This window comes from Danio rerio, chromosome 23 (genome assembly GCF_052040795.2).
Source record: "Danio rerio strain M-AB ecotype USA chromosome 23, GRCz13ab, whole genome shotgun sequence".
Classification (NCBI taxonomy): Eukaryota; Metazoa; Chordata; class Actinopteri; order Cypriniformes; family Danionidae; genus Danio; species Danio rerio.
In genome coordinates, this window is record NC_141043.1 from 14,879,612 (window position 1) to 14,904,497 (window position 24,886).

Genomic DNA, 24,886 nt, shown 5'->3' on the forward strand with positions numbered 1-24,886 from the left:
TTTTTTTTTTTTTGACGGAAGAAAAAACATGATTGGAAAAAAAACAGCCTATGCCGGTTGTTAAAAAGAATCAGTCAGTATTTTCGTTTTGTAATATAAATTAATTATTTAAATGAAAATAATTTAGGGCAGTCCTATTTATTTTATTCATTTTATTTAGTTTAGTCTGCTCTTCTGTGCTAAACACTGCAGGTGCGTGAAAATGCTCTGTTGTTCTGTTCTGTTATTAATATGCTAGCATTTAAAAATAAATCAGTAGCCTATTTTAAAATGCAATATTTAATGTGTCAGACACAAAACAGACACGTCAATTTGTTTAATATAAAATTAATAGTAATCTGACCAGTTAACCGTTAATAACCGATTAATGAGCGGCGGTTGTCTGTTAGTAAAATTAACCGAAATGAGCATCCCTAGTAGCCATTTAATTGACTTTTTCTATGTAAGAGAACTTGATTGAAAAATAATTTTCAACATGCTTGAACCATCTGCACCAGTGGTCACCAAACTTGTTTCTGAAGGGCCGGTGTCCTGCACATTTTAGCTCCAACCCTAATCAAACACACCTGAACAAGCTAATCAAGGTCTTGCTAGGTATACTTGACACATCCAGGCAGGTTTGTTGAGGCAAGTTGGAGCTAAACCCTGCAGGGACACCGGCCCTCCAGGACCGAGATTGGTGACCCCTGATCTACACAATGGAGTATAGTTCTGTTTGGTTTTTCAACAGTATTTTGTTAGCTATTTATTTATTTTATATATGGCTATTTATATTGTTAATAATTTGCATATAGTTAATATTGTTCTTTGATGTTTAGTTTATAAAGATTTTTCAAATGTTATTTAATAAAAATCAGTTTTAAAAATCTTTTTTTTCCCACCCCACAAAAAAAAAAAAAAAATCGTGATACGAACCGAATTGTGGGTCAAAAATCATGATTCGAACCAAATCGTGGGTTTGGTTTATCGTTACAGCCGTAATAGTAACTATATAATATATAGTAACTATAAAATACAATTTTTTTCTCTTCAGTATGTTATAAATAAAATATGGTAAATCTTATGGTTCTATAAAAATCAATGCCTAATCTCTTGCTATACATTTCACTAACACTTTACTACACTTTATTTCACTTTACTGTTTAAACATTTGAATCAAAAAAGCAGTCACATGTGTATAGACAAAAAGGAAGCTTCAGACATCATTGATCATGTGATTATGGGAAAACAAATCAAGCTCCCATACAGTGCTTCACTTCAAGATATATCTTTTTTGATACATGCTTCAAAGCCTCAGTGCACAACGTCACATCACTATTTGTAACCATGCCATGTTTAGTGTTAAGTTCTTGTTATGGTTGTAAAGCTCACTGTAAATCAATTTGTTCTTGAGTTCTTTAAACTCACCTTTAGTAATCATTCTTAACAGTCAGTGTACTATGACTCTGAAAGCATGTGCTGGAGATTTAGAATCAGCTTTACTGACAAAATACACATGAAAATAGCTTTTGATAAACCTAATATTTAGCAAATGAAACCCTCATTCCCCATACAACAATGTACTGTACAACTCTTTTGTGATAACTGTGTGGTACTGTGTTGTTTTGGATATTTTACTATAGGATTTTGTCGCATGCTGTGTAAAATCCCCGTAACATTCTTGCAGCAATGTGTGATATTATTTTTACACTTCTGCTGCGGTAATCCTGTCATGTCTTGTTTGGCTCATTTGCTGTGTGGTACATCTAAAGCATGTTCTGTACTGTTGCAGTATGCCACAGGATTACCACAGGATATCTTTTGGTTATTTCAAGGTCATTCAAGTGAATCAGTTCATCCTAATAAGCTCTGTTTCTGTTTTGTAGATAACATCAGTTGTCCCATCAGCTTAACCATCTCTCTTTCCAATATATATACTGTGGTAATAGAAGCAATAGGAAAGGACAAAAACTAGAAATAATCATAAAAGAGAATGTTTCTCATATAAAATGGAGAAAATGTTTTTTGGTAACACTTTAAAAAATGGTCCATTAGTTAATGTATTTGTTAATGTTAATTAGTTAATTGTTTATTTGTAATGTCAATGTATTTACCAACATGAATAAACCATCAGTAATACATTTATTATGCTATTAACATGCTAGCAAAGTCTTAACTCATGTTTTTTAACAAAATGCTAACCATAAAAATGTTAACATGCTAACAATATGCTATTTAATTTAACAACTGGACAAGCATAAACATTCACCCAAGTTAATTCATGTACTTTAAAACAAATGTTACCAATATGCTAATATGTGCTGATCAATGATAGAAACGTTCATTTATGATATCAACATGCTTACACAATTGGTAATTCAGGCTAGCAATGCAACCTGTTGATTCATGTTAGAATAATACAAGTGACATCCTTAGTTGAAAACCTTTTAGAAATGTGCTAATCCATGCTAGTAACAAGTTGGCAACATGCTAAATCATGCTAAAAACATGGTAGGAACATGTTAATCAGGGCTGCCAACTTTTGGCTTTAGTTTTAGGGAGAATTTAAGCCCCGCTCATATTCCCAAGCCACGCCCCACACCAAGCCACGCCTTGTTTACTTATAAATATATAAAAATTATAAATATATTATTTTAATAAATACTTTTTAAAAAATATTTATTACAAATTAGAGTATTACTATTACTATTATACAATTATTCTATTATAAATAAAAGAAAAAAATCAATTCTAGATGTAACTGGAAAATAATGTAAAGATACAACTGAAGTAATATGCTAAGATCATTTAGGAAATCATTTTCATAAATATAATAATTTCAGGACAGCATGGTAACTCAGTGGTTAGCACTGTCACCTCACAACAAGAAGGTCACTGGTTCGAGTTCCGGCTAGGTCAGTTAGCTTTTCTGTGTGGAGATTGCATGTTCTCCCCGTGTTGGTGTGTGTTTCCTCCAGGTGCTCCGGTTTCCCCCACAGTTCAAACACATGCGCTATAGGTGAATTGATTAACTAAATTGGTCGTAATGTATCTATGTGTGCATGAATGAGTGTGTACGGGTGTTTCCCAGTACTGGGTTGTGGCTAGAAGGGCTTCCACTGCGTAAAACATGCTGTATAAGTTGGCGTATAAGTTGGCTTATAAGGTGGCTCATTCCGCTGTGGGGGCTTCTGAAATAGAGACTAAGTTGAAGGAAAATTAATGAATGAATATTAATTTCATTAGAATGGAATTATATAGATTGTATAGAACACAAAAATATGTTTTATAGAATTATCTGTTGTGTGTTGTCTCAGACCTGACTTGTGGCAAAGAATTAGGTTTATTAAGACTAAACTCCCTGATTTCATCCCTCCTTTCTGCTTTATACAGATGTTACCCCTGCCATTAAAAGCAGCCCCTCTGAATTTATTCACTTAAACTGATATATATTTTTTTAAATAAAATAATTATGACACTAATGAGAGTTAATCCCCCTTCTCTTACAGAAGTTTACACATTTTTAAAAAAAAATTTGTAAACCTAGTGCGTTTTAAGATGCGTTTCACTTATTGTTTCTGCTTTATTTTTTAGCATTTATTTTTTGCTTTATCCATCAAGATAATAATCATATTACATTTTAATCAATTATGCATGTTCACAACCGGGATTCATACCGGGAGTGGGAACGCAAGCAGCGCATCAGTGCCAAGCAGGAACGGTGCGAGAGGCACGCAAGTATATTTTCTCATACAGTTTTCTGTATGAGAAGAGTTTTCTCACTCGTCAGTTTGTTTTTGATTACATTGCTTTTATCAGTGTTGGTTCAGTTGCACATAGAGAGAATAACATCGTTATGAAAAGATAAATATCTTTGAAACCATCTTTATTATAACGGAAAAAAATATATAATAATTTACGGGATGATTTTTCTGCATGAGAAAATGTGTGGCGTGAGAATGTTAGAATCCTGTCAATTACGTGACTCGCACGCCGAATGCGTGACAGTTGGCAGCGCTGTGTTAATTCATGCTAAAACATGGAAATTCAGCTTTGTCATCAAACTCAAGTATTTCTAAGTGTTTATTTATTCTTGTTAATGCTATTTAAGTTAAATAATGTTAGTTCATGTTAGTTAACTTACTGTGTTTTAACTAATGTTAACAAGCACAAATTTGGATTTCAACAATGCATTAGTTCATGTTGAACTATGATTAATAAATGCTTTACAAGATTTTTCATATTTAATGTTAATACTGTAGCTAACATTAACTAATGGACCATTATATATACCAATATATAAAGTTATTGTTTTGCTTTGGACATTTCTCTTTAATGAATACCATAAAACGTTCGAGGTTACTAAAGTAACCCTTCGTTCCCCGAGGAGGGGAACGGAAGCACTATAAGTGGATTTGATTTGTAAAATCCACGCATTGGGAGGATTCGGATCAGAAGCCGCTTGTCTGGAGAGTATTGAACGGGCCAATGAATGAAATTAATTGGCAGCGTAAGCTTGCGCAGGTGTGCGACATCTGCAATTATCTCAGCATATAAGCACACCTGAAGCCAGCAGACGCCATCCTTTTAAGCTGAAGAGACTTTCAAACAGCTAAGGGACAGTCATTATGGCGACGGAGTATAGTGCTTCCGTTCCCCTCCTCGGGGAACGAAGGGTTACTTTAGTAACCTCGAACGTTCCCCTTCGGGGGGAACTTCAGCACTATAAGTGGATTTGATTTGTAAAATCCACGCATTGGGAGCCCATTGAAAGCGCCATAATGCCTGCACCTTACCAACACCCTCGATGAGGAGATAGTCAAGCAAGCGTGACGCACCCACATCATGGGAGGCACGGTCCTCCAACGTGTCCCTGGCCCTAATTTATCCTACTTCAACAGAAGTTTTACGGATTTAGATATATTTTTTGGGAAGTCGTGAGCATCTAGATAATACGTTGGGAAGCGTGCAATCCCGATAGGGAAGACGCTGCGGAGGCCATCCGTTACCCAAGGGGGGATAGATGGCAGAATTTACATATGGACTAGCCCTAAAAAGGGGGAGTACGCATAGCAAAAGAGTGGTTAGCGGAGAGGGAAGACACGGGTCCGCCCCAGGGGGGGGACTTAACCGTGGCGGAATAAGCATATGGGATTGCCTAGTGGGGATCACGCATAGCAGGCACCTATACCCAAAACGCGGGCTGACCAGCGGGCAGACCTACAACGTAGTGGGCCAGCAAGTGACTCCTCCGCTGAGTCAGTGCTGGGGGCCACGGAGGAATCTGCAGGGCTCACCTGACGGGGAACTTTACTGACAGATAAAAAAGGCGCACGTACCTCCGTGTTAGGGAGAATGGCGCAGCAAGCGTGTTTCAACACCCTACCGAGTTGTCTCCTCAATCACCAAAGGGTTACCTAATACCCTTGAGGAAACCGGCTCCACTCGCAGATTGTAAAACCTTGCAAATGTGTTGGGTGTCGCCCAGCCCGCAGCTCTACAGATGTCTGTTAGAGAGGCGCCGCGTGCACGCGCCCAAGAGGATGCAACGCTCCGAGTGGAGTGTGCACGAACTCCCGGGGGACACGGCTGACCTCGACTCGAATAAGCGAGTGAAATGGCATCCACAATCCAGTGGGATAATCTTTGTTTCGATACGGCACTTCCCTGCTGCCGACCGCCATAACAGACAAAGAGCTGCTCAGATGATCTAAAATTCTGAGTACGGTCCACATAAATGCGCAGAGCGCGAACTGGACAAAGTAAAGAAAGGGCTGGGTCTGCCTCCTCCGGGGGCAGCGCTTGCAGGTTCACTACCTGATCTCTAAAGGGGGTGGTAGGAACCTTGGGCACATAACCGGGGCGGGGTCTCAGGATGACGTGAGAGTAATCCGGCCCGAATTCCAGGCACGAGTCACTGACCGAAAATGCCTCCAGGTCCCCGACCCTCTTGATGGAGGCCAACGCAACCAGCAGAGCTGTCTTCAGGGACAGAAATCTTAGAGATACTGATTCGAGTGGCTCAAAGGGATCAGATCGCAGACTCGTGAGAACGAGGGCGAGATCCCAAGAGGGCATGAGAGGGGGGCGAGATGGATTAATTCGCCTAGCACCCCTAAGGAACTGGATGACCAGGTTATGCTTTCCCACGGTGCCGCCAGCTACCGCGCTATGATAAGCGGAGATGGCGGCCACGTAAACCTTGAGAGTGGAGGGCGACAGCCTGCTGTCCAACTTCTCTTGAAGGAAAGAGAGCACAACACTAATCTGGCAATTTCGGGGGTCTTCTCTGCGAGAGACGCACCATTCAGTGAATAGACTCCACTTCAGGGCGTAGGCGCGCCTCGTGGAGGGGGCTCTAGCCTGAGTGATGGTATTAACCACCGCAGTCGGTAGGTTACCTAAGTCTTCCTCGCGTCTAGGGACCACACGTGGAGGTTCCAAAGATCGGGGCGAGGGTGCCAGATGGTGCCCTGTCCCTGAGAGAGTAGGTCCTCTCTCAAAGGGATCCGCCAGGGGAGGGCCGTCGCGAGGAGTGAGAGCTCTGATATCCAGGTCCGGTTGGGCCAAAGGGGCGCAACTAGCAGAACCTGTTCCTCGTCCTCCCTGACCTTGCACAGAAACTGCGCGAGCAGGCTCACTGGGGGAAACGCATACTTGCGCATGCCCCGAGGCCAGCTGTGGGCCAGTGCATCCGTGCCGAGAGAGCCCTCGGTCAGGGAAAAAAACAACTGGCAGTGAGCGTTCTCGGGGGAAGCAAACAGATCGATCTGGGCCTCCCCGAATCGCGCCCATATCAGCTGAACAGACTCGGGGTGGAGTCTCCATTCTCCAGGGCGTAACAGCTGTCGTGAGAGCGCATCGGCTGCACGATTGAGCGTGCCTGGGACGTGAATGGCGCGCAGCGATTTCAGCCGCGGGTGACTCCAGAGGAGCAGACGGCGGGCGAGCTGAGACATGCGGCGAGAGCGCATACCCCCCATGCGGTTGATATACGCCGCCGCCGCCGTACTGTCCGTCCTGACCAGCACGTGTTGCCGCTCCAGCACCGATAAAAAGCGGTGGAGAGCGAGGAACACTGCCAACAGCTCTAGGCGATTGATATGCCAATGCAGCTGGGCACCCTTCCAGAGGCCCGCAGCCGCATGCCCGTGACACACGGCCCCCCAACCCGTGTTGGAAGCGTCTGTTGAAACAACAACATGGCTGGACACCTGTCCTAGAGGCACACCGGCCTGTAGGAACGAGGGGTCGTTCCAAGGGCTGAGGGCGCGGCCACACAGCGCAGTAACCGAGACCCGGTGTGTGCCCGCGTGCCATGCGCGTCTGGGGACCCGATCGTGAAGCCAGTGCTGAAGTGGTCTCATATGGAGCAACCCGAGCGGCGTGACGGCGGCTGCCATATGCCCCAGGAGCCTCTGAAAGAACTTCAGTGGGACCACTAGTTTGCTGTCGAGCTCCCTCAGACAGTTCAGCAACAGGCGAGCGCGTTCCTCGGAGAGGTGCGCTACCATGGTGATCGAGTCGAGCTCCATCCCGAGAAAAGAAATCCTCTGCACGGCGGCGAGTTTGCTCTTTTCTCGGTTGACCTGAAGCCCCAGTGGTCGGAGATGCCGAAGCACCTTGTCCCTGTGCATAATCAATTGCTCCCGCGAGTGGGCTAAAATCAGCCAGTCGTCGAGATAATTGAGTATGCGAATGCCCGCGAGCCGAAGGGGCGCTAGGGCACCCTCCGCGAGTTTGGTGAAGACCCGCGGAGACAGAGAGAGCCCGAAGGGGAGGACCTTGTACTGCCACGCTCGACCCTCGAACGCAAACCGCAGAAATTGGCGGTGGCGTGGAAGAATGGAGACATGGAAATACGCGTCCTTCAGGTCTATGGCTGCAAACCAATCCCGAGGACGAACGCATTGGAGAATGCGCCTCTGCGTGAGCATTCTGAACGGCAGCCTGTGCAGACAGCGGTTCAAAACGCGCAGATCTAGGATTGGCCGTGACCCACCGCTCTTTTTGGGTACGATGAAGTATGGGCTGTAAAACCCACTCTCCATCTCGGCTGGAGGAACCGGCTCGATTGCACCCTTCGCCAGGAGGGCAGCAATCTCCTCTCGCAAGACAGGGGCGGACAGGGGGCTGACCCTGGAGAAATACACGCCCGTAAACTTGGGGGGCCGTTTCGCGAACTGAGTCGCGTAACCGAGTCTGATTGTGCGTATGAGCCACCGCGAGGGGCTGGCCCGCGCTAACCAGGCAGGCAGAGCCCTCGCTAATGGAGTCATCGCTACAATCGCTGACGTACCAGCGGTGGGTTAGCGCGGAGTGGGTGTGCTGATCCGGGAAGCACGAGGGTCCCGCGGAAGAGCTGGAGGAGAGCGATTCGCTCTGGCTCCGCACCCTGACTCCGGAGAGGGGGCTGGAGGGCTGAGGGAAGGGAGACCGTCCCCCCAGCGCTCGTGAGCCACTGGCGAAGCACGTAGAGTCTGCGAGCCGGACGGCAGCGCGTCCCGGACTGGCAGAACTCATGCAGTCACATCCGGGGAAGGGAAAAAGTGCTCTTTTACTGATGTTTTGGTGGCACTGAAAAGTACCGTTGTTATCGGGGCCCCGCCCTCCAGCGGGGAAAGAGCAAGTTTCCTCTTCTCCGGATGGCCTGTCTCAGGGACGCTTCGCGGTCCGTTTACCGGACTTAACGGTGCCCTGGGCAGGAGGGGCTGCCTGCTTTCGAGGTGAACGCCGCGCCCGCTTGGCCGGAGGCGCAGGCGGGGGCGGGGCAGCACTCGTTGGCGGGCGCCCTCGGCGAGGAACAGCGGAAGTGGATGGCTCGGCGGGCGGAGCGGGCTTACGGCCACGCCGATAGATGACATTGCCCATCGCATCCGACTGCTCTTTCACCGCCTTGAATTCCTGGGTGAATTCACCAACGGTGTCGCCGAACAGGCCAGCCTGGGATATGGGTGAGTCAAGAAAGCGAACTTTGTCAACGTCGCGCATATCGGCCAGGTTTAGCCAGAGGTGGCGTTCCTGAACCACAAGTGTGGACATCGTCCTCCCCAGCGCACACGCGGCGGACTTAGTAGTCCGAAGAGCATAGTCGGTTGCGGTGCGCAGCTCATGTAATAAGCTTGGGTTGGACCCGCCCTCGTGCAGCTCGGCCAGCGCCTGCGCTTGGTAGCGCTGGTAGGTGGCCATCGCGTGCAAAGCAGAAGCAGCCTGGCCCGCAGCCTTATAAGCTCTGGCTCCGAGGGAGGCAGACAACCTACAGGCTTTGGACGGGAGGCGGGGCAAACCCCGCCACGTAGAGGCGCCGCGCGGACAAAGATTGACCGCGATAGCGCGCTCCACTGACGGGATCGCCTCATACCCCCTGGCAGCTCCGCCGTCAAGGGCGGTGAGGGCGGAGGCACACGCAGCACGGGCAGAGAAAGGTGCCCTCCAAGACTGCGTGAGCCTACTGTGCACTTCCGGGAAGAAGGGGACGAGAGGCTTCGAAGGCTTCGCCTTCTGGTCCTCTACGTAGCACCCATCTAGTCGGTCCGGCCGCGGAGCTGGGGGATAAACCATCTCCAACCCCACGGCCGAAGCAGCCCGGGAAAGCACGGCTAACATGTCCGCTTCAGGATCCGATTTGACATTGACAGCGCTCACCTGCCCGGAGGGGGCGAGCGGGTCCGGATCTTCGTCGGACAGTGAAAGCTCACCCTCCGATGCCGCGGAGGACATCTGATCTCCGGTGTCAGCGAGTGTGAGAGCTACCATCTGGTTAGACGGATCACTCTCACCACCCGAAGCTTGGATGGAGCGCCGTGAGGAGCGAGAGGTCCGCGAGCCCGTGGGCGGCGGATTATCTCCCGCTGAAACCCTCAGATCTGCCCGAGCGCCCGCTGCTTTTTTAGAACAGGAGGCAACTGGGGTGGCTCGCTCTCTTGCGAAAGTTAGCCGTGATCTTAGCTGTGCAACGGTCATGGCATCGCAATGACGACATGAACCGCCCGCGAGCACTGCATTAACATGCTGGACCCCCAAACATGCAATGCAGTGATCGTGTCCATCATCCGGAGCCAGGAAACCCCTGCATCCAGAAACGCACAGTCGGAGCGCCATCCTGAATAGGACGTGCTGCACGACTGTGTTGCTCTTTTAGGAAAGTTGCAACTATACGCACCGCTCTGGAGGACCGGACCCAAAGAACCGCAGGCAAGGGAGTAACCCAGCTCGACCGTCTGCCACCGCGAAGACCCACTCTGGACCGGGAGACACACTCGTTCGCTCTGAAGTGCTGATCAGCAAGAGGAACCCTCATCGACTCACTCAGAAAGGATCTGAAGCGAAAAGGATGGCGTCTGCTGGCTTCAGGTGTGCTTATATGCTGAGATAATTGCAGATGTCGCACACCTGCGCAAGCTTACGCTGCCAATTAATTTCATTCATTGGCCCGTTCAATACTCTCCAGACAAGCGGCTTCTGATCCGAATCCTCCCAATGCGTGGATTTTACAAATCAAATCCACTTATAGTGCTGAAGTTCCCCCCGAAGGGGAAACATCAATTTCCATTATAGTAAATAAAATAGTCTGTGAGCATTTCCCATTATCATGTACATTGTAAAAAAATCTGTAAAAATAGACTGGCTTCAGGGCTTCCAGAGATATTTCATTAAATTACAGTTATACAGATTATTACTGTCATTTCACAGCTTATTACTGTAAATATATAATTAATTATTGTAACGATACTGTTACGACCGGGGGGAATGACAGAGACAACTGGAGGTAAGATCCAATATTCAGGTTTATTCAGCGTCAGGCAAGCAATGATCAAACAGGTGCAAACGGGTATATGCAGGCAGTCCAGAATCGTAGTCGAATAACAAGCAATAGGTCATAAGGCAGGCGGCTAAACAGGAGAACACGGGTAAACAAGGCTAAGGTCTAAACACGGGGAAACAAGACAGGGAAAACGCTTTGTAATGCTATCAACAGATTAACAAGACTCTGCAAGCTGGAAGAGAAAATGAGTGGTGTGTAATCAGTAATGTAGGGTGTGTAATCAGTCTCTGACAAGGCTCAGCTGGTGAGATTGTAATCAATCTTGATGAGTGAGCATGTGTGAGTGTGACGAGAGAGCATGTATGTCTTTGTAGTCCAGAGGAAGGCAGAAGTGTAATCCATGGTGTTCGTGTGAGAACCAGCGATCGCTGGTTATGTGACATAGCCCCCCCCCCCCCTCTAGAGTGGATCCCAGACACTCCAATTCTGTTCAGGCGGAGGTGGAGCGGAGGCGGAACAGGGGGAGGGATGGAGGGCCAGGACCATTCAGCTGGGGCGTACCTGAGGCGTGGAGCTGCGGAAGGCCTGGAGAGTGGAGCTGCGGAGGGCCTGGAGCCTGGAGCTGCGGAAGGCCTGGAGAGTGGTGCTGCGGGGAGCGTGGAGCTGCGGAGGACCCGGAGAGTGGAGCTGCAGAGGGCCTGGAGCATGGAGCTGCAGTGGAGTACTGCGGGAAGCCGGCAGTACTGTAGGCTTGTGCAGAGCCGAAAGGGCGAGCCGTCTGGGTAGCGCCGGCAGGGCGAGGAGTCTGGGTGGTGCCGGCAGGGCGAGGAGCCGGGCTGGGATCGGCAAGGCGAGGAACCGCGCTGGGACCGGTAAGGCGAGGAGCCGTGGCCGTTCGGGAAGCTTAGGCAGCAGCGACTCTGGCAGTGGCGTCGACTCTGGCAGCGGCGCTGGCTGCGGCGTCGACTCTGGCTGCGGCGCTGACTCTGGCTACGGCGCTGACTCTGGCTGTGGTGCTGGCTGCGGCGTCGACTCTGTCTGCGGCACTGGCAGCTCTGGCAGTGGCAGCTCTGGCAGTGGCAGCTCTGGCGGTGGCAGCCCTGGCTGTGGCAGCTCTGGAGGATCTGGCAGCACTGGAGGCTCTGGCAGCACTGGAGGGTCTGGTAGCTCTGGATGATCTGGTAGCACTGGAGGTTCTGGCAGCTCTGGAGGATCTGGCAGCACTGGAGGCTCTGGTAGCTATGGAGATGGCCTTTCAGGAGCAGGAACAGACTTGGGACAGGAATCCATCTTGAGAGGTGGCTGAATGGGAGCGGCCATCTTGTGAGCTGGCTGTGTAGACTGGGTCACAAGCCCCGTTGCCAGTGGGTCTTGCTCTCTATAAGCCCCCCCCCCCCAAAACATATTTTGGGTTTTCCTCCACTTCTCCTACGGTGAAGGAGGATCCACTCATTTGAAGGGCTAGATTGATATACTGTGTTAGCGTCCAGTGGGGATTGTGCAGTGGCATGTGGAAATATAGCGGCTCAGAAAGTCCTCCATGAAAAAATATCATGAGGCATACCTCGCTCATTCTAGTGAGATGGGCCAGATCAACAAATCCTCTACATATTCCTCGATCGATTGTGCTTCCTGACGCAGGCGCATGATCTGTATTCCCGCTGGATCCATCTGTCACACCCGGAGAGACGGATCCAAACGCAAATGCTGTTAACACAAAAGGATTTTATTAACTTCTCAAAACAAATGACGAGCCAAGGCTCGTGACTCAAATGAAAATGAAATCACTCGGCGGGAGCGAAAGGCAACTCGGCAACAGTGTCCAAATCAGCGGGCGTGAGAGAGGTCAGGCAGGCGAGCATCGATCGGGAGGCAGATGGGATAACGGAGGAAAGTCAAGTTCAGCGTCGGACAGGCGAAGTCGAAGGTAGGTGGCTGGCCGGGGAGAATCCAAAATGAAACAGAAAAAACACAGGCAACCGAGCAAAAACTGGGCAGAAGAGAAAAACAGAATCAGAACATGAAGTAATGCATGACAATGACAGGAATCAAGATAACGCAGCGAGCCTGAATAATGACAGGACACACTAGCGACCAGAAAGTGGGAAAAGGAGAGCTTAAATAGCAAGGAAATTAACGGAGACCAGTAACAGGTGCAGCAAGCCGTGTGCGCACTGATTCGTAATAATGATCAGCCGAGTGCACGCTGCAAGAATGAAATGCAGGGAGAGGGAGAAGTAAAGAGAAAGATCAAGCCAGTGTCCTGACACCATCTTCGGCCGAGTCTTCTGTTTTGACCGGGGGGGAATGACAGAGACAACTGGAGGTAAGATCCAATATGCAGGTTTATTCAGGGTCCGGCAAGCAATGATCAAACAGGTGCAAACGGGTATATGCAGGCAGTCCAGAATCGTAGTCGAATAACAAGCAATAGGTCGTAAGGCAGGCGACTAAACAGGAGAACACAGGTAAACAAGGCTAAGGTCTAAACACGGGGAAACAAGACAGGGAAAACACTTTGTAATGCTATCAACAGATTAACAAGACTCTGCAAACTGGAAGAGAAAATGAGTGGTTAATGTAGGGTGTGTAATCAGTCTCTGACAAGGCTCAGCTGGTGAGAATGTAATCAATCTTGATGAGTGAGCATGTGTGAGTGTGACCAGAGGGCATATATGTCTATGTAGTCCAGAGGAAGGCGGAAGTGTAGTCCATGGTGTTCATGTGAGAACCAGCGATCTCTGGAGAGCGATCGCTGGTTATGTGACAGATACAGATTAATTAATGTGATTTTAAAGATTATTATAGTAATTATGCAGGTTATTACTGTAATTATACACATTAGTTAATGTGATTATACAGATTAATTTATGTAATTATGCATGAAATTATTTAATATTCCATAAATTTTCCCACTTTTAACATACATTTAAAACAGAAAAAAAAATAAAAATCAACAAAGCTTAACGTCATGTGGGGATGTCAGCACAACAAAGTTGAGGATCAAATAGCAGTTGATTAAGACAATCGTCTTGCAACTAAAGGTTGAAATAGGAACAAACAGGTGCATACAGATAATTTAATGCGTAAAGGCGACAAACAATATTACATAGTAAATGGGTCAAAGACGGCAAGGCAAGGGAAGAAAACGTGTTGTAATGCTCACTAAACAGTTTATAGCTGGGGTCTAAGCTTGAACTTCGCAATGCATATAAACTAAGAAATTTGTCGAACAAGCTTGCGTTTCTGATCTGACACATTTGTATGCATATGAATGGAAGTCTAAAGGGAGAAAAGTGCAGTGTGACTGCAGCTTAACACTCAGCAACGATGTGTCTGTGTGTGCTGAGTTTATAGTCCTTGAAATCAGTCCATAACCATCTTCTGTGTGTAATCAGGTAGAATTAAGTAGCCGGGTGTGCAAGGTGCATGCTGGGAGTTGTAGTTTGTTAAAGTAACGTGTGTGTTGTTTTCCAGCAATTTGCAGCCACTAGAGCACTGGTGATCGTAACAATTAGCATAGCAACATTGTTAGAGTAGTGAAATAAACATGTTATAGTTTACAGTGCATGCATTATGTGCAGCTTACAAACAATAGGCTATTATTTGACATTATTAACCCCTATGTTAACCTTCATATGTTTAATATCTTCACTAAAAACTATTTGAATTGAATTTTTTGTTTCCCTATTTTTACAGGATAAATCTGTAAATATAAAACGTAAAATTACATGTTACTCTGAAAATACAGAAACATTCCTTTAAAAAAAGAAAAATAATGTAATACCAAAATACAAACAATAACTGTAAATTTAATGTTAGACATTTTTATTTTAGAAAATATCTGTAACACAACAGGTATTTCACTGTAAAATGATACAGTCAAATACAGACAACTACCTGTAAAATAACTTTTATTTTTGTTCAAAAAAATTTCTCTGAAACATTAAATTTAATGCAGTCAGTCATTTTTAGGTCTTTTTTATTACATTGTGCAGTTTGTCTTCCTGGTTGAGTTACATTTGTAACTATTCCTGTCATGGTTGGGGTCTGGGAAAAGGAGCAATAAAGCAGAATTAAATGAATACACAGGTGAACAAACAGGTGTTAAACATGTGAATCTAATAAACTAATAATGGATTAACAAGGAGGGTGGGACTATAGACGGGAGAGCACTTGACACAGAGACAACACAAGCCATGTGCTCACATAAAACAGGACAAGAACACGTAGCCAATGAGAGAACTCATTAACCACATATTCACAATAACAGGACAAGACTGAAGCATGCGGTCACAATGTAAACCCAGAGCCACGTGCTTAGACAACACAAAAAGACGCAAGACATGAGCACACGATAGATGAACACCTTACCGTGCGCTCACACATTTGCAACACGCATGGTCATCTCAGCGTCAACCAAAACCTACTAGAAGGAGACGCTGAGAATGGAACACTGTAAAAAGTGATTTTTTGACCTTGTAAATAATGGAAACATTATTTAAGTATGTTTTACAAACAAATACTATTTTGTCTTTTTACTTAAAAATGGCATGTTTAATTCAGTACATTACTTGCAGTTTCTTTGTCATTTATTGTTCTAAAATACATATGTAGATTTGAATACAATCTCCTAAGTAATATTTACTTAGTGTTTACCATCTAATCAAATCACACCAAAAAATGAACAACTCAAGTAAAATGTACTGTTCAGCAAGATAATTGATGCGCATGCGTCTTTGGCTCTGAGTTTGAAGTGGCGCGCACAGAGGAAAGGAAGAGAGACTTCACGACGGCTAAAGTGATTTTTACCACGGTAAGTTATTAATAAGCTTATTAATTAATCGAAGAATGTTTGCAGAAAAGTGTAGAGTTATTAAGCTATCTGCAGTCCCAGTGGTTTGTGCCTATACCGTTTCTTTTTTATCAAGTTACGGATGCTAAAGTGTTCATGTTAATTGCTAACAGATTTTTGGATAACGTTAAAACGTAATCTTAGTTTTGTTTTGTTTAACACACGGATAACAGAGTTAAATCATTACTAAATAAAGCTATTAATATAGTTGACGGAGTTTGCGATTTGCACCACAATCCGTTATTAGCAAACGGCATGATCTGTCGAAAACAATTGTCTTAAGTTTTATATATGACCTAATCTTGTCAGATTATTGTAAAAATGAGTTTTAACATCCGTGCAAATTTAGCTCGAGGCATTGCTATGGAAGCCCGTTCCCGCATATAAAGTCAGAATTGCGAGATATAAAGTCAGAATTGCGAGTTATAAAGTCAGAATTGCGAGATATAAAGTCAGAATTCTGAGTTATAAAGTCAGAATTGCGAGATATAAAGTCAGAATTCCGAGTTATAAAGTCAGAATTGCGAGATATAAAGTCAGAATTGCGAGTTATAAAGTCAGAATTCCGAGTTATAAAGTCAGATTTCCGAGTTATAAAGTCAGAATTGCGAGATATAAAGTCAGAATTGCGAGTTATAAAGTCAGAATTCTGAGTTATAAAGTCAGAATTGCGAGATATAAAGTCAGAATTCTGAGTTATAAAGTCGCAATTCCGAGTTATGGACTTTACTGTTATGGCGACTGACCATAAATGTGTGTTAAAGACTCTTTCAGGTTCTCTGCTTGTGATCTGGTATGGATTCACAGCCCAATTTTCCCAATAAAGGCCAGGAGGACACAGTATTTGGTTGACACTTTTACTGAACTGAAATATGAACTAATACAGCCCTTTTAGTTTTATCCCTGTGTACAATAGCCTGCATATGTCTGTACATATGTACACCACATGAGGGCACCCTTACAACGTGAAACAACAGCTGTAACAAAATGTAAATCATATCGTTACACATATAATACAGAAATAATAAAGAAATCTTAATTTTAGTCTTTTGGAGGAATCACACAAGCTACAGCTAGTTTCTGTTTAATGCTTTATAATTGCTATTTAGACCAAATGTTGTAAGTGGCATAATTATAAAGAACAAATCCATACAAATAAATAGACAGCCTAGTTTAACTAGCCTATATTTTCTTTTTAAAAGCGTGATAAACAATAAACAGTTGGATATAGGCTTTATGTTGTGATTATGGGCTAATGTGAGTCTTTAACACTCCATTTATGGTCAGTCGCCATAACAGGAAACTCCTTAATAACTCGCAATTCTGACTTAATATCTCGCAATTCTGACTTTATAACTCGCAATTCTGACTTTATAACTCAGAATTCTGACTTTATAACTCGCAATTCTGACTTTATAACTCAGAATTCTGACTTTATAACTCGGAATTGCGACTTAACTCAGAATTCTGACTTTAGAATTTTTTTTATTTCATTTTATTTATTAAATTTTTTTTTATTTAGTGGCGGGAACGGGCTTCCATACATTGCCCTGTCGTGTTCAAGCATTCTGTCCCAGAAAAGTTCGAGCTGCCGAAATTTAATAATCACCCTGTTTTTCGCGTATTAATAGGATTAAGCTTAGTTTTTAAAATGCACTTGTAAAAGGCAAATATTACCTTGAACTTTATTTATATTGTTTACCTATACTATCGGGTATAATAGCTATATATAGAAATCGATAAGGTGACTGTACTGCACACTTTTGCATTTACACAAGTCTAAATGCTTGTTTAAATAAATCTTAATTACTTAACAATCAACCTTACATAAGTTGTAAAGCCTGTATTTTGTTTCATGATGTTCTTTTACTGACCAATATCTACTTTACACGTGGTTGATATTTGCAAGTAGTTAAAAATTAATTCTGACATAAACATTTCTTACATTCTTTTACAGATATTGCACTCAGTATTCAAGCTAATGCAAGGTAAGTTGGCAATACTTTATTACAGCACACCTCACAGATAGGTAGCAATAAGTATGCATTCACATGTGCATCGTTTGTTAACTTTAGGTGCTGGAGAATGAGGTGGTTATGTAAAAAATGCAGCTTTCAGTCAAACCGAAGACTACAGCTATTAAAACACTTAAGGCTCAAACATGGAAATGCAGGCCGTCAATCATCAATACCATGTCTTTATGCAGATTGTCCTTGTTCATTTAAAACATTTAATGCCCTTCAGATACACTTATCCCGAAACCACACGGAATCAGACAAACCAAGCGAGGTGCTGTCATTTAGTTGTCTAAAATGCAGTGCAACTCCATTCTCTTCGGAGAAGCAATATTTTGAACACCTTAGAAGCCATATGAGGAGGTATGAGGTAATGACATGTGTGTTCAAAAACTGCAGCTTCAGTACCAACATTTATTCAACCTTTGCGACTCATAAACACAGGAAACACAATACACACTCCATTGAAGATTTTAAAACTGAAGTCTTGAAAAAATACCCAAATCCTGCTGCTTTTCAAAATGATCTAGAGGTCTCTGATGATGACACAGAACTTGATGAAACTTTGGTTGATGCAGGAGAGAACTTACTTGAAGTTGTAAAGAAGAAGTTTGGACAACTTCTTCTAAAGTTGCAAAGTAATTTCAATGTGTCCGGCAAGTGTATTGATCAAATTGTAGATGACCTTCAGTTCCTATCTTCCGCTGCATCTGCTCCAGTTTTGAAAGATGTTGTTGAGTCCACTTTGAAGAAACATAACTGTGAAGTACATTCAGCGGTTATCTCAGATTTGGTAAAAAATCTTTGTGAATCACACCCTTTAAGTTCAGCTCTAGGGAAAGATGGCCCTTTTTCAACGTCATTTAAGAGGTCACAATTCATGAAAGCACATTTTTCAGTCGTTGAACCAGTAGAATACATACTACACAATAAAGACAACAGAACATTCCAGTATGTCCCAATACTTCAGTCGTTATTGCAAATCTTGAAGAATGTAGAAGAAAAAGACTTGGTCACTCAAAGAAAATCTGGATGTGCATCACAATACCAGTCTTTCCAAGATGGATCTCACTTCAGTAAAAATTATTTTTTGGCTGGAGATGAGGATAGATTAAGTCTTATTCTGTATATCGATGATTTCGAAGTGTGCAACCCCTTGGGAACTTCCCGCAAGATCCACAAAGTTACGGCCGTCTATTGGGTGTTAGGAAACTTTCCAGCACATGCACGATCAACACTAGCTTCTATCAATTTAGCTATTCTGTGCAAAGCAGATGACACAAAGCGATTTGGATATCAGAAAGTTTTAGAGCCACTCCTGACAGATCTTCAAAGCTTGGAAAAAGATGGTATTTTTATTCCAAGTTTAGGAAAAATCATGAAAGGCACTGTGGTGAGCGTGGTGGCTGATAATTTGGGAGCCCATTCTTTGGGAGGATTCGTTGAAAACTTCACAGGATCTAATGTCTGCAGATTTTGTCTTGGAGAAAGGTCCCAGTTTCAGACCACAGATGTAAGATCTGGACTTTTTCAGAGGAGAGATAAAGAGCAGCACACTCTGCATGTTGAGACGGCTATGTCAAGTCCTATTTCCACTCATTGCTATGGTGTGAAAAAACAGTGTGCACTGTCTGAAAAACTACAACATTTTCATGTAACATCTGGTTACCCACCAGATGTGTTACATGACCTTCTTGAAGGTGTCGTTCCATTGGAACTGGCATTGTCATTTCAAGACTTCATCAAGAAGAGATATTTTTCTCTTGTGGAGCTCAATACTTGCATTCAACAGTTCCCTTATAAGTGGAGTGACCAAACAAATCGTCCACATGTGATTCCTAGTCATTTTGCCACAAAAAGAACTGTAGGAGGGAATGCACACGAAAATTGGTGTCTGTTGCGTCTGTTGCCTCTCATAATAGGTTTGAAAGTACCTGAGGATGATGAAGTATGGCAGATGTTAATGACCCTTAAAGACATCGTGGAACTTGCAGTGGCCCCAGTGCATACTGAGCAGAGCATCTGCTACCTTGCCACTTTAATATCTGAGCACCGAAACAGATATCTGGAAGTTTTTCCTCAAGAAAAGCTCCTCCCCAAACACCACTTTCTCGAACACTACCCTGAGCTTATTCAGGAATTTGGTCCTTTGGCAGCCCTGTGGACCATGAGATTTGAAGCTAAACATAGCTTTTTTAAAAAAATTGTCAGACAAACAGGCTGTTTCAGGAACATACTGCTGTCCCTTGCAAAAAAAACACCAGCTCATGGTTGCATTGCATCTCCATGATTCAAATGTGACAAAGTCATCACTTTCAGTCACAACAACTTCACAAGTCTCTGTGGATGTGCTAAAGGATGGAATAAAAGATTTGGTGCAACACAGGTATCCACATGTCACAGTGGTGCATGTTGCAAACAATATGCACTTCTCAGGCACCAACTACAAACCAGGGATGTTGCTATGTCATGGCTTTACTGCAGATTTGCCAGACTTTTCTGAGGTGTTACAGATTATCTTGGTTTGTAATGAACTGGCCTTTGTTGTCAGACTACTAAGCACATGGTATAACGAGCACTTTAGGAGCTATGAGTTGGAACACACAGGCAACATTCAGATACTGGAGCAAAAAGAAATGGTAGACTACTATCCTCTGGCTGCATACACTGTTGCAGGAAGACGACTAACTACCTTAAAGCACTACATGTATCTCTCCTCTGATATTGTAATAAATTGTTCATTTATTTTTTTGTATCTGTTGCAGATGTGCACCCCAGCAAAGCTGCGATTAGTTTTTGGAGAGAATGATGTTCGCAAATTGGTTCTGCCCTCAGGCATCCCCAGTACTCTCCAGGAGCTCAAAAGTATAATCCAAGAAACATTCAGTATTCCAGAATGCTTTACTTTGATGTATGAAGACATGGAATTTGGGGGACAGTTTTTCAATTTGGACTCAGTAGATGATGTGCAGGATAAATGTACTCTAAAAGTAGTACAAACTGAACCCATCACCCTAAATATGGTTGCTATGAATAGATCAACTCTACCAACAGAGTCTGATGCCAGGTCATGCAGTTCTCAGGACACTGTTGGGCTGACTCCTGTAAGTGACACTTACCTTTCTTCTGACTCCACATCCAGCGGATCTCAGGACACTGTTCTTTTATCGTCCTCTGAGACTACCACATCATGCCGTTCTCAAGGATGGCCAACAAAGTTTATAGTACCTACTTTCTCCTTTGATACTGAGCTCTTGCTTTCAGATGGAAACAAAGCCTACCAAAAGGACGGCACTCTCTTGAACAATCATAGAGTGACAAGTAGTGTCCTTGAGACGCTAGCAGAGACAATATTTTGTTACACTGCATATCCAACAGGTGTCCAAATTATGAATGTAGTGGAGATGTTGATTGAAAAGTATCCATGCCTCAAAGAGCCAGGGTCCTTTAATGGACAATATGGGTGGCAACAAAGGATTAAATATAAAATGGGAAATTATCGAGCCAAATTAAGAGGTAGCCAGCTTTCTTGCCCAGAGCTTGAGGTGAACCAGAAAAGGAAGACAAATGAAAACCCTACTCCAAAAGGCTTCAAAAGACCTAGGAAGGCTGAAGTAAATTACTTGCCACCATTTCCATTTGGGGAAACAGGAGAAAGTTTGGAGAAGGAGAGACTAGATCTCCTTAATGAAATTAGGAAGAAAAACAACAAAAACATCATTGGCGAGAAAATGGAGAAGACTTTCTACTATCGAAGAACAGAAGTAGTTAAGGACTGCCCTGCTGTTAAAGATTTCATGGAGAGATGGCCAGCCCTTTTCTGTGAATCTGAGGTAAACTTCACTTCTTTTCTTTGTTGGCATAATATGCAGTGATTTCAAATATAAATTTTTTGAAGTGCAATACAAAAATTTACCAGTGCACTCAACTCTAATCATCACTTGATTGTGTTACATTTTATTTTCTGTTTTAGATCAAGAATGAATTTAGAAGAATCACCACAATTTCCTTGGAGCGTACATTCTTGGAAAAGCTGGACTTCTATACTCCAAAACTCCTGGCTTTGTTTGAGATGAAGGGTGGGGTTGCTGGCATAAGAATTAGACATTTGCTGGATTCACTCAGCCAGGTAAAATGTAAATTTTGTTTACAATTGTGAATCACTTATGGGATGGTATGCTGCTTCCTGACTCTGTAAATATGTTGTTATATGTAGATGTATACACATTTAATGTTCGCTGCATTTTACTTCTGTTTTTAACAGCAAGAAGATAGGCTTGAAGATAGGCGAGACGTTGTGATTCGCTGCCTCCTGTCTTTCCTTGGAGAATCAGCTGAGGAGCTCATTGAAGACCACCAGGTATTACAGTTCAATTAAATTCAAATTTATTTGTATAGTACTTTTTACAGTGTACAATGTTACAAGGCAGCTTTACAAAACACACATTGTTGAATGATCAATAAATTGAAACAAATCAAAGAAAAAGTAATAATCAATTATTAGTCTAGTGCTGACTTTGTTTGAAGTCCTTACATGGCCTGGCGTCGTCAAGTCTTGGGTCATCTAACGTCATACTGGGAGGCGGGGTCCAGACATGGATATACAATAATTAGTGTAGCAGCTAGCAGTTAGCTAGCTACATACACAGCTACATCCATTTCTATTTTTCCTTGATTTTTGGATGTAGACAGTAGTGGTTTGACTGATATACTGTATTTGTTTTCTGCATATTTGAACCCTGTCAAGCACTGACGATGATGCTGAGATCCATGTTTTTATACTGAGGAAAATTGAAAGGCTTATACACCATTGTTACAAAACTTATAGAACACCCAGTGATGGTCAAGAAGGCAGCACCATACATTTAAATGTCAGGTGTATGTAAAATTTTAGACAGGATTTCCAGTGTAAATTGTTATTTTGTATATATTTCTTATCTTTCATTTATATATTGTCTATAGAAACCATTCAAATGTTTCCCAAAAGACATAATAATTTACACTAATTATCATTTCCAGAGGTTTACACCCTCCTGACTCTAAATGTACAGTGTTATCTTTATTAGCATCACTAAATGTTTCTATCTACTGTAATAATTGTGTATGAGTCTCATTATTGTGTTCAATGTAAAAGTATTACTTAACAGCATACAGATACTGCTGAAGAAACTGCATATTGGGTTTAAATATGCAGAAAATGCTAAATATACTGAAGACTAGTGGACAGTTTGTCTCAGAACAGGAACCCATTGAGGAAAATTGAAAAAGTGATACTGTACAGTATTTTAACCACTTTGCACTGATTTGTGTATTTCACAGGATGTCAGCAGAGACATGATTAAGGATACCTTCGCCAGTCATGTCATGAAAATCATCGTCCTGAGCAGATCTGTAGAAGAGGAAGATGCCAGTAGATCTGATGTCATCATTGTCATCGAGGGAACTGAGGTGCTGCTGGGATGTAAAAATCTCACAAATGCATGTCTTTCACTCATGGGCTGCATTTACTCCCTAAACCTAAGCTATCCCCCAAAGCTGAGAAACACATTTGAAGTGTTTCAGAAAATCTTTCTTGGCCTAGATGCTTTAAAATTCTCTCCAAAGGTTAACTCTTTGCATAGAAAGCTTCTAATGTAATCTGCTAGTTGAGCACTACTTGCACTTATTTACACTACTTATGCTGTTTTACTGTTTTTTTTTTGTTTTTTTTTGCATGAAAGGTTGTTCAGAAAACAACTACAACTTCAACTACAGTACTGTTTAACATAACCATTCTTCTGGAGACTATAAATGCAGAGTTTTATTTTTTTATTTTTTGATGTTTTTGTTCCCTTAGTTTAATCTTATTGAAATTAAAGTTACCTAATAAAAGGCAGCTACTAGTTTGACATTATTTGCACTTTCACACTTTTGTATTTGATATCTGCAACTGAGATTTTTGTAAAATGTTTGTTATATTTAAAAAGGTATATTTTATGTTTATATGTTTAAATGTTTATGCATTTTAATGCATGTGTGATATTCTAAAAAAGTTTCCTGGAGTAAAATGCACTATAGTGCATCTGATGCTCTCATCTGTTAAGGAATCTCATAGAAATAAAAGTATTCAAGTAAAATGTATGTCTGTTATTTTGTTGACCACCATTTAAATACATCAACAACATCAAATAATATTTAAAGTAAAGGTTACTCAAAATTTTAAATAAGATAACTAGGATTATTGTGTAAAAAAAAAAACATTTATAAGCATTACTTAAGTAAAATATATAAACAAACAGTCAATACAGTTTACTGGGAAATTCCAAGTAAACTTTACTTGAGATTTTCTAATTAAAGCTACAGTTCCTTGTGTTTAGTTTTTACTTGGGAATTCTATTGAAATTACTCACATTTTCTAAGTGAAAAAACTTTCCTAACTTTTTTTAAGTAAATCCTACTCCAAATTTTTTTCAGTGAACAGCGCAATGCCGACAGAACAAAACACAAACACGAGTACAAAAGAGCACGTCCAAGGCTCAGTTGGTGTTTCTGTGTGGAGTTTGCATGTTTTTCCTGGGTTCACGTGGGTTTCCTCCAGGTGCTCAGGTTTCCCCCACAATCCAAAGACATGCGGTACAGGTGAACTGGGTAGGCTAAATTGTCCGTAGTGAATGAGTGTGAGTGTGGATGTTTCCCAGAGATGGGTTGCGGCTGGAAGGGCATCCGCTGCGTAAAAATGTGCTGGATAAGTTGACGGTTCATTCCGCTGTGGCGACCCCGGATTAAAAAAGGGACTAAGCCAACAAGAAAATAAATGAATTAATATTAATAACCAGCCAGTCTGAGATTGTTGTTTTTGGGTCAGTAAATCGATGGCGTAGTGAATAATCCTTTCCTCTGTCGATTGTTTCTTTGTTTAATGATGTTTCTTTCTGTCAGTGGAGGCCATCTCAGAGTTGTCTGTTCAGCAGGAGACCTCCTGTTATTCCTAATGCCTCTCTCCTGTCAATCGTCCTGTTTTGCAGCTTGAATAGCTGGCTGTCGAGGGGATTTGATCTCCCGCTGACAGACTGTTTGCTTTGTGAAGAGATTCAAAGATCTAAATGGGCATCTGTGGATTTTTTTAGAGATGCAGGTCACTGAATATGACATAAACTCAATGGGCCTCAAGTGAATGTGTCAGGTGTGGTCATCATGTAGAGCTAAGGGCCATATGAGCACTGTCTGTGGATTGAGTGGGGACTATGAGAATTTATGTATTGCTTTTTTATTGCCTGTGAGAAGAGTTTGTAA

At 43.0% G+C, this 24,886-nt stretch overlaps 2 protein-coding genes across 3 annotated transcripts in view; both read left to right on the top strand.

Moving 5' to 3' along the window:
* Nucleotides 1-24,886, top strand: part of samd10b (sterile alpha motif domain containing 10b) — a 214,293-nt gene that overhangs the window by 62,523 nt on the left and 126,884 nt on the right. The gene's annotated exons all lie outside the window — the stretch shown is intronic.
* On the top strand, nt 15,476-23,730 carry LOC101885831 (uncharacterized). Its single transcript, XM_087306728.1, has 6 exons — nt 15,476-15,560; nt 17,557-17,587; nt 20,380-21,447; nt 21,588-21,743; nt 21,879-21,974; nt 22,934-23,730. Exons 3-6 carry the CDS (start codon nt 20,380-20,382, stop codon nt 23,249-23,251), a joined length of 1,638 nt encoding a protein of 545 aa, XP_087162854.1. The 5' UTR covers nt 15,476-15,560; nt 17,557-17,587; the 3' UTR covers nt 23,252-23,730.

Coding starts and splice junctions, on each gene's coding strand:
- LOC101885831 (XM_087306728.1), top strand. CDS start 20,380: ATGTGCACCCCAGCAAAGCTGCGATTAGTTTTTGGAGAGAATGATGTT. Junction 21,448..21,587: donor CCCTTTTCTGTGAATCTGAG/GTAAACTTCACT, acceptor TTTCTGTTTTAG/ATCAAGAATGAATTTAGAAG. Junction 21,744..21,878: donor TGCTGGATTCACTCAGCCAG/GTAAAATGTAAA, acceptor TGTTTTTAACAG/CAAGAAGATAGGCTTGAAGA.